This window comes from Balaenoptera physalus, assembly GCF_965194825.1.
Source record: "Balaenoptera physalus genome assembly, chromosome: 4".
Classification (NCBI taxonomy): Eukaryota; Metazoa; Chordata; class Mammalia; order Artiodactyla; family Balaenopteridae; genus Balaenoptera; species Balaenoptera physalus.
Genome location: NC_138891.1, coordinates 50,471,051 through 50,485,638, shown reverse-complemented (window position 1 = coordinate 50,485,638; position 14,588 = coordinate 50,471,051). Strand labels below are relative to the sequence as shown.

General features: G+C 42.7%; 1 protein-coding gene across 1 annotated transcript in view; it reads left to right on the top strand.

Moving 5' to 3' along the window:
* The window catches only part of SLC7A14 (solute carrier family 7 member 14), a 127,962-nt gene extending 116,448 nt beyond the window's left edge, over positions 1-11,514 (top strand). The window contains exon 8 of the mRNA XM_082458961.1: positions 4,784-11,514. Coding sequence (XP_082315087.1) covers positions 4,784-5,106 — 323 coding nt within the window. The 3' untranslated portion in view covers positions 5,107-11,514. The remainder of the gene's footprint in view (positions 1-4,783) is intronic.
* The last annotated feature ends 3,074 nt before the right edge of the window (positions 11,515-14,588 follow it).

Sequence of the window (14,588 nt, the reverse complement as noted above, 5' to 3'; positions counted from 1 at the left end):
TCCAGCAACTAAAACAATAACTCCAGCCCAGCAGGGGGGCCTCCAAGACCCTGCTGCAACACAAAAGCTGATTCCCTTCTGATTTTTAACATCACACCTGCCTTTCATTCACTCAGATATCAGATGTATAACTACAAAGCAGTGGATCTAAGTTTTTATGGAACTGGAGAACTAAGTACCCAAATAGAATAAGTAATATTATTTATCAATCAGCCATCTTATTCTTGAGGCTTGGTTCCAAATGACTTCTGGCTTATGCTAAAAGCAAATCTACTTTCAAAAGATAAAACTTTGCCATCTGTAAGGGTTTACAAAAGAGTAAACCCAATCCCAGTGACAACCTAAATGACAGGACCCAAAAACTATTTCAAGCAATGACAGCATCACTGGAATAAGTATATAGCTTCAAAAAGTGAAGAGTTTATCCAAACATAATAATTTGGGGAAATTTTAATGCTGCTGGATATCAGACGATATTAAGGAATTTTTTAAAGAAATTTCTTTTTTTTATAAATTTATTTCTTTATGTATTTTTGGCTGCATTGGGTCTTCGTTGCTGCACGCGGGCTTTCTTTTTAGTTGTGGCGAGCGGGGGCTACTCTTTGCTGCGGTGCGCGGGCTTCACATTGCGGTGGCTTCTCTTGTTGCGGAGCACAGGCTCTAGGCACACAGGCTTCAGTAGTTGTGGCATGAGGGCTTCAGTAGCTGTGGCCCGCGGGCTCTAGAGCACAGGCTCAGTAGTTGTGGCGCACGGGCTTAGTTGCTCCGCGGCATATGGGATCTTCCCGGACCAGGGCCCCATGTCCCCTGAATTGGTAGGCGGATTCTCAACCACTGCACCACCAGGGAAGCTCGATATTAAGGAATTATTATCAGTTTTTAGATGTGATAATGATACTAAGTTAAGGTTTTTAAAGGAGTCTATTTTACAGATACATACTGAAACATTTACAGATGAAACAGGATGAAAGGGATTTGTTTCAAAATAATCTAAAGAGAAAGTGGTAGGGGAGTGGGTGCTGGGAGGGAGTGGGCTAGCGATGAACACATAGGCTTTTTTATACTATTCTCTCCACTTCTGTATGTTTTAAATTCTTCAAAAGTAAAGTTCAGCAAAATTGTCTCCAATCAGTCTATACCTCCCAGCCACCCCTGGTAGGTGGGAGAAATAACAACTGGAAGCAGCCTGGATTAGGACATGGAGGACCTGGAAGGATCCACAGTCCAAACACTATCTAAACACCGACTGTGTAGCTGTGGAAAGTCCTGTATTTCGTCTTGTGCCGCAGTTTCCTGTCTGTGAAACGCACATAACCTTAACCTACACACACACACACACACACACACCCCATTCTGAAACAGGCCAGGAGGAGTCTAAACAAGACAACATTTGTAGAACATTTTGCGTTCCTTGGGAGAAAGGTGTGACATAAAGGATGCATCACTGTAGGACCTCAGCACCCAGAGGGGTTGTGTGAAGTTTTGTTCAGATGATTCAGGATTCCCAGAAGCTCCCCACAGATTTTTCAGAAACGACCTCATGCTTCGTTCTCTAAGCCAACTGAAAAAAGGAGCAGAAACAAAACACCCTGCTTCTACACAGGAGGCTTTTAGCAGCTCTGTTTACTCCTCCAACACAAAGCCCTTGTTTATGTGTGACAGATGGTAATACATGTTTCTCTCTTCTCTCCGCCCCCGCTCATTTGTTCCCCTCTGTTCCTTTGTCCCCCTCCATTCTTCCTTTTCTCCAGTCCTTCTCTGCCTCACACCACTTTTCCTGAACTGATTCAAGGGCCAGGGAAAAGGATAAAGGCAGACAGAACGCCAAGCCCTAGGAGAACGCATTTGCCCAAGCCGGCTATTCATGCTGTCAGGCCAATGCACACAGCCGATTCTTGGTTCACAGCACTCATATTTGAAATGTATTTTTGAAGACAGAGTGACACACCTTTGAAACTGTAGGGGGCTCAGAGCAAACATTAGAAGGCCCATAAATATTTATGTGGTAGGTTTCCATGGATTGCTTTCCCAAAGTAATCACAGACAACACATTTGCGTACAGACACATACACACACACACACACACATCCATACTCGTGTTCCTTCCACTCCCCAGATAGAACCTAACCTTGTACTGAATATTTTTGCGCTAGGCACAGTCTATAACGCAGCAGGGGAGGGGGTGTGAAGGGCTGAATAAGCTACAGCCTTCTCTCTACCCTCATGGAATGCTGCTGCTGTCCCTCACAGACCCAGGCAAGTGACTTAGTCTTTCCCAGCCTCCATTTCTTCATCTGTAAAATGAAGGTATTCAAATAGGTAAATGACATAGATTCTTTTCCAGCTCTAAATATCTATGATTCTATGAGTAATCACACCAAGGCTCCCAGAGAATTCCCATAAACCGATCTACCTGACACCCCAATACTTGGCGGGGACAGGGGAAGGTTTGTCAGAATAGATGTCAAACCAGTGCTCGAATGATGACCCGTATAGTACAGAAGAGAGAAGCTAGGGGCAAAGGGGGAAAGAAAAAATGGTAGTAAGTTTAGTAGGGAAATAACATGCTTATAAATAGGATCCGAGAAGGGGATCAAAGAGGAAAGAATTGATGTAATAGATACCAAGCTGAAGGAGAAGGCAGCTTTGGCACCTGCCTGTATGTCTAAGAGAAAAGATAGCAAGAAAGAAAAATTGGGCATAAGGAGGTGTGTGCCTGACGATAAACTCAGTCTCCTGAAACAAACATGCTTCCAACAGAGGCATTCTCCAAGAAGCAGCATGCTGGCCCTTTTAAAAGAGGCCTCAGTTTGGTGCCTTGTTCTACACAAGGATAATAACTATCCCCCATGGCCACACCCACCCCCAGACAAGAAAGAGTAAAGATCCATGCTCAGAAAAAATGAAGTCGCTATTTGAGAATAGCTACGTCTGCAAATGATTAACTCCAGGATTTATTACCAATTAGGACTATAAACCTCTGTTTACTTTGGCTCCTGTAAAGTTGATTTCACTGGGGGATGGTGGGGGGAGAGAAATCCAAGCTTAAAAAGACACACTGCAAATTCAAAAGGAAGCAAGATACCTCAAGCACCAGAGCGGAAAGCAGGCTTCACCTTGTGGTTCTAAGCAAACAGCCCAGCAGATGCCCCCAGAGTTAGCAAAGTCAAAGAGACTAGTGCCACCGAGAAGAGGGCGTTGGGGCCTGGAAGGAGGGTGCATAAGTGAGGGGCCCCCAGCGGCCAGGCCACAAAATGGCCAAAGTTGGCAGCGAAGCATGCGCATCAGGAGTTGTTTTTTTGTTTGTTTTTTTTTTCTGGCCACGCCCCACGCAGTTTGTGGGATCTTAGTTCCCTGACCAGGGATCGAACCCGGGCCCGTGACAGTGAAAGTGCAGAGTCCTAACCACTGGACCGCCAGGGAATTCCCGCATCAGGAGCTTTAATGTTCCTGATCTCAGGGGTTCTCAGCCTTGGCTGACCACTGGAATCACCTGCGAAGCTTAAAAAACACCTATGCTTGGGTCACACTGCAGACCAATTAAATCAGAATCTCTAGAGGGTGAGGCTCAGGTATCAGGATTGTGCAAAAACTCCCCAGGTGACCCTCCAGGTGCAGCCAGGGTTGAGAACCACTGCTTATCTCGTTTCCTCCTCACAGCAACCCCAAGGTATAGGTACAATACTCTCATGGTTTCATAGAAGAGAAAGCTGAGGCACAAAGAGGCTCAGTAACTGGTCCAGGGTTACACAGCTAATAGTGACGGAGGCATGATTTGAACCCAGACCTCACACTCTTAACCATCACGCCCCATGGCCTCCAAGGCTATGGTTCTCAGCGTTCCAGGCCCTGAGCCTTCGTGGGCTTTTCAAGGTAGAAAATGGGGCCTCTCAAACTATTTTCATATATCTTTTCTTTAAAATTCTAATAGAAATGAAACATTAGCCCATATGAATGCTACGTGTTAACTAGGAAGGCAGGTTTCTTTCCTTTGCTTGGAATGAGAAGGTTGCACTGGACACTGCATGCTTATCAGGAGTTCTCATTCATTCCTTCAACAAACATTAAGTGCCAGTTTTCTGCAGAGTCTATAAAATAGAACCACCCTGGGCAGATAAGCACACAACAGATATTCTAAGGGCTGAAACAGTGGCATGCACTAGACACTGTGAGAGTCCACAAAGGAAAGTGGACAGCTGAGTGGCAGTAATGTATTATGACTTTGGTGAGTGAAAAATGACAAAGTAAATCGTAGGATCATATATGCATGTTGCTACGTGGTGAAATAAAAGATGGAGTCCCTAAGTGCAGGTATGGAATAATAAGATGCTATGAGAAGGTTGGGAATACACTGCTGGTGATCTGTAACTATTTAATCCAGAGTAGAAAATGCAAATTCCTGGCTAGCACCTACTTGAGTACAGTGAGCTAGATGTCAACAGGGGAGGGGGGACTGAGGTGACCTCAAGAGCCCCTATCCTAACTAAAGAGGCAGCCAGTTCTCACCTCCAGCCAAACGTCTCCATATCGGAATGTGGGTACAGCGTTGTCAGTCCTTCTGACTTTTTTAGGGGAAGCTGTAAATATGGGTTGCTTAATGCAAGATCTCCCAATTTTTAAATGGCATCTAATTCGAGTCTTTTCAATACACTGTGTAGACCAAAGAAAACACATCCAGCACCAGCTCTGCTTTCACGATTGAGAGTGAGCTCCCTGCCTGACCCGTGGATCCCAAAGCAACTGCTTTTATCCCACCTGTGCTTCCCCCCCCTCCCACCTACAGGTATGCTCATTTATTTTGGGTACGGCATCTGGAACAGCACCCTGGAAATCAGCGCCCGAGAAGAAGCCCTGCACCAAAGCACGTACCAGCGTTACGACGTGGACGACCCCTTCTCAGTGGAAGAAGGTTTCTCCTATGCCACAGAGGGCGAGAGCCAGGAGAACTGGGGCGGGCCTGCCGAAGACAAAGGCTTCTATTACCAGCAGATGTCAGATGCACAGGCAAACACCCAGACGAGTAGCAAGGCGAAGAGCAAAAGCAAACACAAACAGAACTCAGAGGCCCTGATTGCCAATGATGAGTTAGATTACTCTCCAGAGTAGGAGCAAACACACAAGAAATGTGTAGAAATGACGGTGATTTATTTTCAGTAACTTAACCTGTGGGCTAGAAGGGGGAAACGTCTTTGGCTCTCATTTCAAAAACCCAGGCTTCCCCAAAGTCAGTCCCCAGTCATAGCCTGTCATTTGCCAGTTCTGCTCTTCAGGATAGTTCTGTCCAAGGGCTTAACCCAGGTCCCATAGCTGGTCCCCTTGTAAAAAACAAAAACAAAAAACAAAAAAACTAAACAAGAAGCTACAAGAAGTTCTATCCTAGGTGCAACCATCAGAGCTGATTGCAGCAAACGTTTCCCAGGCCTTTGCTTTGCTGGTTGAATCTTTTCGCTTCTTACTAAGGCCCCAAGAAGCAGGGAGTAAACTTCTTGGACCACACTGAGGCTGCAGCTCCTCCTGGAGATGTGCCAAAGCAGGCAGGGGTGGGCACAAGGCAGCATTTCAACCACCTGAGACCACAAGGGCAAAGCTCTGTTCTCAGCATGCTGGGCTGAGAGCTGCTCCCTGAGGCCAGGCGGCAAGTGGCACTTCCTCAGCAAGCCACATTTTGTCCTGAAATCTCACAAAAACAAATTCATGGGGATGCATGCCTCTTGTTCTTCGCCAAGGTTCTCACAATCTCCCAACTAGAACTTTAGGACACAGCAAAGGTCAGGGACTCTGAGACCATGACCCCAAAGATTTCAGACTCACCATAAAGCAGTCATGCAGACCCAATAATATGGTGAGAAGCACCATCAAAGCTCTACTTAAATGGCCAGAAAAAAAAAAAACAACAACTGAATAACCATCTCTTGCAGTGAAAGCCAGAAGGGCATTGGCAAAAATTAACTCTCTGTCATGCCTTCTCTTATACCAGACTCTAAGCTCCTGCTGATATGATGAAAGAGGGCAAAGTAGGAGCATGATTTCATGGCACTAATATGCCTTGAAGAAGTAGGCTGTTTGTTTTATGATCAGATAAAAAAGCTTTACAAGGAGAAGTGACCCAGCCACTGAGATCACATTGCAAACTCTACTTCAGATTTCTAAAATTATAAATTCTGTAGTTTTCTGAGATATGCAACCACTTGATTGGTGGGTGCTGCTCTGAAAACAAAAATACTGAAGCACAGCTACTTAGTAACTGCATTCCATGAGATCACATTTCACTTCTGAACCTTATTCCTCTGGAGTAGCTCACTTTTAGATGCGTATTTTTCCTTTTATTTCCCAAAGTAGTTTCACTGAAGCCCAGAGAAAAATCTGGTAAGGTCTAAATCTGGGCCATAGAGGGGTTCTTAAAGGTATTTTTTCAGAAAGAAGCTGGAAGAGAACATTTGCAACAAGAAAAAAACACATGGTCTATGCATTCTAGTCCTGGGTTACAGGGATTCCAACACTGCCTTGAGATGTGCACGCATGTATGTGAAGGCACAATTTGGATCAAGCTAAAATCTTTGTGAGAATTTCCTGAAAGGGAGGCGCAATAGCAAATTCTTTGCTCTCTCTGTCTCCTGGATCTAGAGTTATGCCAAAAGTTTTCCAGAACATCAACTAATGTTTAAGTCTATTCTTTCTTAAAGGTTGAGGTTTGTGCCACCTTGGCATGTTTCAGGATTATAAACAGGAGGCAAAAGCACATTTTTATGCAAAACTAACACTGATCAAGAATGTACCAAGTCTTAAGCAATGCGAATAAAAAGAAATGTAACATCTGTCCTTGGAGGCTCACAGCCCAGGGAATGAGGAGCACCAGAGCCTGATAAATGTAGATAAAACAACCAAACCTGACAAGTCCTCTTGGTTGATGCCCTGGGCTTTAACATAATATTTTTTAAAAGATCAACTGAAACTAGTTGTTTTTTAAATAAACTGCATATCCCACCCATAGCCAATGTATGCCATTTAAATTCAAATAATTACTGTTTCCAGATCTTCTTTTTCATTCCTCTATATTAAGTGTTTAGAGCTCTGGTTTCCTGAGGTCATTTTTTCCTTTTAATGTAATGCTTGGCAATGCCATTTTTCTCTCGCCTAAGATTAACCATAAAGATACAGTGCCTGGTATGTGAAATACATCCTTGGGGATTAAATTCGCTATCAGTAATTTTTGTGAAGACAAAGTTTCGAACTGGTCTTAGGACTCAACAAATCTGCCTAGTTTAAATATAATCTGTTAAACTTGAGACACATCCAGACAGATGGGATGGGGCTGTATTCCTTAAAAGTGTTCAAAGAGAAATATGAATGCAAAAATAACAAAATCTTAACGTGAGTGAAAGAGCTTCCTTTTACTAGTAAGGTGTAGGTATTAGCGTAACCATTGTCTGGTGGCAGACGTATGCAGTTTCTGCAGCATGAGAAGAGAGAAGGCATGCTTTGGTAAACCCCATTGGTACTGATTTCTGGAAGGCCTTCTCTAAATCACTCTCATTTCAGGAGTCATTTCTCACCAGTAGCATCTGTATATTTTTTTAAGCTTTGCTCTCGTTATTGCTCTAAAGTTGATCAGTCATTTCACCAGTGACCTTGGCTTTTAAAAAAAATTAGCCAATATGATAGAAAAAGTTTTTCAAGATAAATAGACATGTTTTTCCCTCATGCTTCTCAGCCTCTGTGCAACAGTCCTAGATTTCACAATGCAGTTTTCAAATACCATTAGCCACTAGAATGATTATAGTAGCGTTTCCTAATTAATTTTCTTAAGACCATATTTGTGGGACCACGTTATAAGTAAGATCACCCTATAATTACCTCAGAAACTTAGCCCCTTGAACAGAGTCCAAGAAAGACCTATATTTTACTGAATCCTCTGTAGCAAGAGCTCTTTCAGTGAGATTTCATCATGTGGATTTATGACTTGGAGGCAATTACCTGATTTTTTTTAATTGTATGCTCTTTATTAGCACTCTGCTTCATTTCAAGAGGATTTCAGGTGGCTATAAAAATACATATAATACAAAAAGATTAAGTGAGGAACTGAGGCAAATAAAAATAGAAGTAGAAAGGATAAGACAAGGCTAGACGTGTATTTAGTGCACAAATGCAGAACCTTGACATGCATTGCTAGATCTGCCAATGAGGAGGCAACTTAGGAAATAATGGAATTGTTGGTAATGACAACAAGAAGTATTCCTGGATGATAAGAATAAATCCTTCCCCATGAGGGCAGAGAATTGCAATACCACAGATCACTGAAACCCACAGATAAGCTTCAGAGCTAGATTTTACCAACTACATGTGCCTGGCATATAGTGGATGTTCAATAAATATCTGATGATCAGATGGATGGGTGGATGGATGAATGAAAGGAAAAGGAAATATCATTTATTCAACAATTTTTTGTGGAGAGCTTATTATGTGCTGTAGGGGTTCAAATATCGAAGAGACCTCCCTCCATTGGAAAGATCATAGAGAATGCAGCCCTTGTGTTGAGCCTTGTGAGATGGCGAGAATTTTGCCAGGTAGAAATGAGGGAGATGCCTGCCAGATGCAGGATCAGCGTGAGTAAGGTGTAGACTGTGGCTAACAGCTGTCTCCTGACGAATAATTTCTACTGTGCCTCCTTCAAGGGAAAGCAAGAAGCTAGTTTGACAGGAGCACATGATTTGCATTTAGAACTATAGGAAATTATGCTGAGAAGGCAAGTCAGGGCTCACGCACAGATAGACGTGAATGTTGAACTGAGCTGGCTGGCTCTCCTTGGGTGAGGAAATGATGAACGTATGAATCAAGGAAGGCTGGACTTTAAGAACCTGGGGCAGTGGCTTCATCTGCCTAGCAAGGAGCTAATAAATTACATACACACTCCCAAGTTGATTTAACATACCTAAAGGGGGAAAATATCCATACTTAAAACAATGTATGATTCTTCCTTTGAAATCCTGTCTTATTTCATCAACTTAGGAGAAGTATAGTCATTTAACATGTGGACAGACAACACAAAGTTATTCCCAGCCACTTTAAAATTTTCAACAGTAAATTTAAACAACCAAACCTAACAACATTTTATATCTATCTAACCTGAACAGTAAAACCGCAGCTCAAGATTTTACTCAACTTGAGTGTAAAGCCACTTTGTGAAAGGAAAGGAATGATAGAATTCGGTCAAGAATCCAGTTCTACTTCTTAGTAACAAACTAATAGCTAATCAAATGTCAACATAATGGTCATGATGAGCCTCTTTAATAAACAGGAGGGGAAAGGTTGTTGAATTTAATGATCCATCTTTCTCTAGAACCTGTGGGTTGGTCAGGATATAAACCTAGTAATATTGGGGAAACAAAGCACAAACTCCTTCAAAGAAATGTCTTTCCCCCATTCTGAAAAGAGTTGATGAGCTTGAACTCCTTTACATCCCACTTTTAAATCTACTTTACAAGGGGCCACCTCTTCTCCACATTATGAAGAGAAGCTACAGGAGTTTGAGAATCTGTCTAAAAGACTAGAGGAAATTGCTGTCCCCTTTCCCACTAGATTTTAGCAGGGCCGAGATGTCAGTGGAAGCCCACTGAGGGTCACCCACACGTTTACTAATTCTGTGTCTCAGATTAGAATGTCTTGTTGCGTGGAGATGTCAGAATGTGTCTGAAGCCACAGCTGGGGTCAACTCACCGAGTCCTGGCGGCAGTTAACAGTCCACGCTGGGATTTAAGCCCTCGGGCTAGTGCGCACTCCGAAGACCAGCTTAACTTCTTATGCTGGAGGAAAGGGCGGAGCAAATTCGCCGCCCTCCAAATTCGCCTCGTGGCATTCGCACTCCCTGGCGTTTAGAACAAGACTTGTCCAGGAAGGTTTTTCTATCTCAAATTTCCACGGAGACTCAGTTTCTCCCATATGCATGCACCTCCCGCACGCTAAGGACCCCTTTGCCTACTGGCAAAGAGAGGCGCCAACGGGTAACCAGTGGTGGCGCCGCCGTGAAAGAGCCAATAATGTGTAAGGAGACAACGCGCAAGCGCAGGACAGCATCCCAACGCGCAAGCGCAGGACGTCATCCCAACCCGCAGGTCTCGCCGCAAGCGGGAACTTAGATGCTGTTTCCCCAAAGGAGTTTGTATTTCTCAACTGGGATGGTGATGGGTAGCAGAAAGCCCCTTTCGTGTACAAATCTGTTAGTCCTGTGTCTACTTTTATTGTCTCTAAGACTTTTGAGGAGAGGCTCTTGTAATTTTTCCCCCCTCAGGAGCAACTCCGTTTCTTAAAGGCTTTCCTCTTCTTGCCCGGCTTGAGTAACTCACTCGTCGTTCTGAAATACCTAGGCACTTGCCTTGTGCCATCACTACTTCTCTAAGAAAATGTTTTCGTTTTTTAGGACTTAAGGCCCAAAGGGGATTAGTGGAAGTTTTGAAGACCATCAAAAGTGAACATATATTCTGTAGCATCAGCTAAAATAGTGTTAGAAATCATTAAACAGTATGCTACGTGCATGGAGTTACAAAATTCACATAGGGCCTTCGCAAAGACAGCTTTGGGCTTGAAGTCTTCTGAAGGCAGGTAGCTGTAATTTCTTATTCTATGAGAACGTTTAGTGCATTTTGATACAATAAGGAAAGAAAATGGGTTGATATTAGAACTAGGAAACAGGGGCAGCCTGGATTTTTTCATTAGGGACTCCCTCTGTGCTTTTTTTTTTCCCGTTTTCCTGACATTGACATTGGTGGCATTGACTAACGGGAATTGTGCGTCATGTGAATTTCCCAGGAAGTGCAGACTATGAAGGACTATGTTCATTCTGAGAAGGCCGCTCCTTGTACATCTACTACTAATTGGTCGTGGCAGTTGCAGGTACTTTGTCTCATTCACTCACGCTTCCAGAGGCTAGACTCTACCCTGGAAATCATAAACACCCACCTTCCAAAGTGAAAACACAGTTAATGCTACGATGGCGCATAAATACCTCAACCATCTGGGCTGATAGAAGGGACTGCAGGTCTTTTAAAGAGCAGCTATAGTCCTCATCCCATACAGGCACACCATCTAACCAGGACTCACATTCTAGCTTTTCTCACTGTGGAAAAGAAACGTTACTGTTTAATTCATATCCAAAGTTATAAATACAGCTTGTAAATTTTACTAACGTGTTTCATTTTTGTTTGGTCCTTGAGAGCTACAACTTGCTTTTTTGCAGATGGTAACTTCTGGTGTTGTTCTCTGCTTTTTTTTTTTTTTTTTTTCTGGTATGAACTTGCTGTATTTGTTAAAGTTTGTTTTGTGGTTTCTAATTCCCATTGGTGCACTGTACAATGGGGTGTGTAGTGTCATGAAGAAAGAAATAATATGCAGCTATGTTATGAAGTGTGTTTTATTTTTAAATGACTGTGATGTTGACAATATATTGATTTATTAAGACACTAAGGGAAAAATTCTAAATTTACCAAAATGTGTATATTTTAATAAATGCATAAAGCTTTATTGTGTGCCTTTAAATTTAAAAATGGGTTTATAAAGAAAGTCAGAAACAAGTGTCTTACTATAAAATATCCATAATAATGTAAAGCTCTTACACAGGAGATGACCAATAGAAAAAAGAAAAGAAAAAGGAGCTTTCCCATATTTTGTTACCTTAACCAGTATCTGAAGTCTGCTACTTTCTTTCCATCCTAAAATGGAGATGAATAAGTGAATCTTGCCTTAAATGTTTCAATTGTCCTTTGTAGAAAAGCCAGATAAATGAGCTCATTTTTTGGAACTAATTGCATTATTGTGGAAAATTCGTTTTCAGAATAAAAATATTTTAAAAATGACAGCTAATCGACTATTAAAATTTAAATTTGAAGCAAGTGCCATCCTACCTTATAAAGTTCACTTTACTTCTGTGAAGAAACTAAAATTCCGCTTTAGCAGACTCTTGGGAGAACGTGACGTGATTCCGTCTACCTCTCACCATTTTCCTCCAACAAGGTACAGGGCTCTCCCTGGGACCCTGCTCACTACGGTGCCCCATTCCCAGTTCCAGCTCCCAGTCACAGCCACACACCACTCCACCCTCAGCACCATGGAACATTCGAGTCATTGCCCTCCTTCATTTTTTAGGACAAATTGCAGGAACATTACCTGCCTATAGTCTCAAACCCAATTAATGACAGTAGCATTCATTTATTTTACTTTTTGATGGCACAGGTAGTGACACCTGGAGAAAAGGTAGAGGGGCATATCAGGGTCACATATTGCCCACACCACGTGAGATGCGAAGAACCTGCCATGTCTTTATCCTACAACTCCTTAATCTCCCTTGCAAAGGTTCACCCCCCTGGGTGGCAGGGGAGAGAAAAACAAACTTTCAATATATTAATTTATGGAATCACAGTTGCCTTCCAGTTTGGCCTCTTTTTAGATGATCTAGTCTCTTTGGGATAAATTCTCCATCTTCTGGATTCCCTCCCTTCCTCCCCCTTGCTTCTCTCCAAAATGGCATCTGGGAACAGAGCCTATGAGATGTCCTAAGAAGGGGGGAGTTGGGGTGCAGATGAGAACTAGGGTGTTCTGGACCCTTAATGGACGCTGCTGAAGAATGGTTACCGGGACGGCTCCCCGGACAGATGACCACTGAAGAACGACTGGCCATGGGGGTTTCATGATGACATTCATTTCCAAAGTCCATAGGCCCTTCTTCTCCTTAGCCCACACGCATTTAACTCCAGAAAAGTTTCTGCACATTGATGCCTCTTCATACGGACTCCAGGCCTTTGCTGGTCCACTGAGGCCTCAGCATTTCCACATTAGAACCCACTGCATCCCACCCCACATACCCTCTGGGCCTGGGGAACCAGGAGCACCACCTGGGGCTCAAGTAGCAGCCACTCCCTTCACTAATGATGCACCATCATTTCTGAGCTCTGTTCACGGAGGCTTACAGCCAGTGGTGTGCAGCAGCCTGCACATGAGAATGATTAACTTTCTGTGACTTTTGTGAGTCAGTTCCTGAAACAACCATTATTATTTTTTTTGAATTTTATTTTATTTATTTTTTTATACAGCAGGTTCTTATTAGTTATCCATTTTATACATATTAGTGTGTATATGTCAATCCCAATCTCCCAATTCATCCCACCACCACCACCCCCGCCCCCCTGCGCTTTCCCCCTTGGTGTCCATACGTTTGTTCTCTACATCTGTGTCTCTATTTCTGCCCTGCAAACCGGTTCATCTGTACCATTTTTCTAGGTTCTACATATATGTGTTAATATACGATATTTGTTTTTCTCTTTCTGACTTACTTCACTCTGTATGACAGTCTCTAGATCCATCCACGTCTCTACAAATGACTCAATTTCATTCCTTCATATGGCTGAGTAATATTCCATTGTATATATATGTGCCACATCTTCTTTATCCATTCACCTGTTGATGGGCATTTAGGTTGCTTCCATGTCCTGGCTATTGTAAATAGTGCTGCAATGAACACTGGGGTGCATGTGTCTTTTTGAATTATGGTTTTCTCTGGGTATATGCCCAGTAGTGGGATTGCTGGGTCGTATGGTAATTCTATCTTTAGTTTTTTAAGAAACCTCCATACTGTTCTCCATAGGGGCTGTATCAATTTACATTCCCACCAGCGGTGCAAGAGGGTTCCCTTTTCTCCACACCCTCTCCAGTATTTGTTGTTTGTAGATTTTCTGATGATGCCCATTCTAACTGGTGTGAGGTGATACCTCATTGTAGTTTTGTTTTGCATTTCTCTAATTATTAGTGATGTTGAGCATCTTTTCATGTGCCTCTTGGCCATCTGTATGTCTTCGTTGGAGAAATGTCTGTTTAGGTCTTCTGCCCATTTTTGGATTGGGTTGTTTGCTGTTTTAATATTGAGCTGCATGAGCTGTTTATATATTTTGGAGATTAATCCTTTGTCTGTTGATTCATTTGCAAATATTTTCTCCCATTCTGCAGGTTGTCTTTTCATCTTGTTTGTAGTTTCCTTTGCTGTGCACAAGCTTTGAAGTTTCATTAGGTCCCATTTGTTATTTTTGTTTTTATTTCCATTACTCTAGGAGGTGGATCAAAAAAGATCTTGCCGTGATTTATGTCAAAGAGTGTTCTTCCTATGTTTTCCTCTCTGAAACAACCATTATTAACACTTAACTTCTACAAACTTACAATTAGTTATATTAAAAATAAATGTGATGGGCTTCCCTGGTGGCGCAGTGGTTGAGAAACTGCCTGCCAATGCAGGGCACACGGGTTCGAGCCCTGGTCTGGGAAGATCCCACATGCTGCGGAGCAACTGGGCCCGTGCGCCACAACTGCTGAGCCTGCGCGTCTGGAGCTTGTGCTCCACAACAAGAGAGGCCGCGATGGTGAGAGGCCCGCGCACCGCGATGAAGAGTGGCCCCTGCTTGCCGCAACTAGAGAAAGCCCTCGCACAGAAACGAAGACCCAACACAGCCAAAAGTAAATAAATAAATAAATTAATTAATTAATTAATTAATTAAAAAAAATAAATGTGATAAATACTCAAAACTAATTATTTTATTACATGTAACCATTAT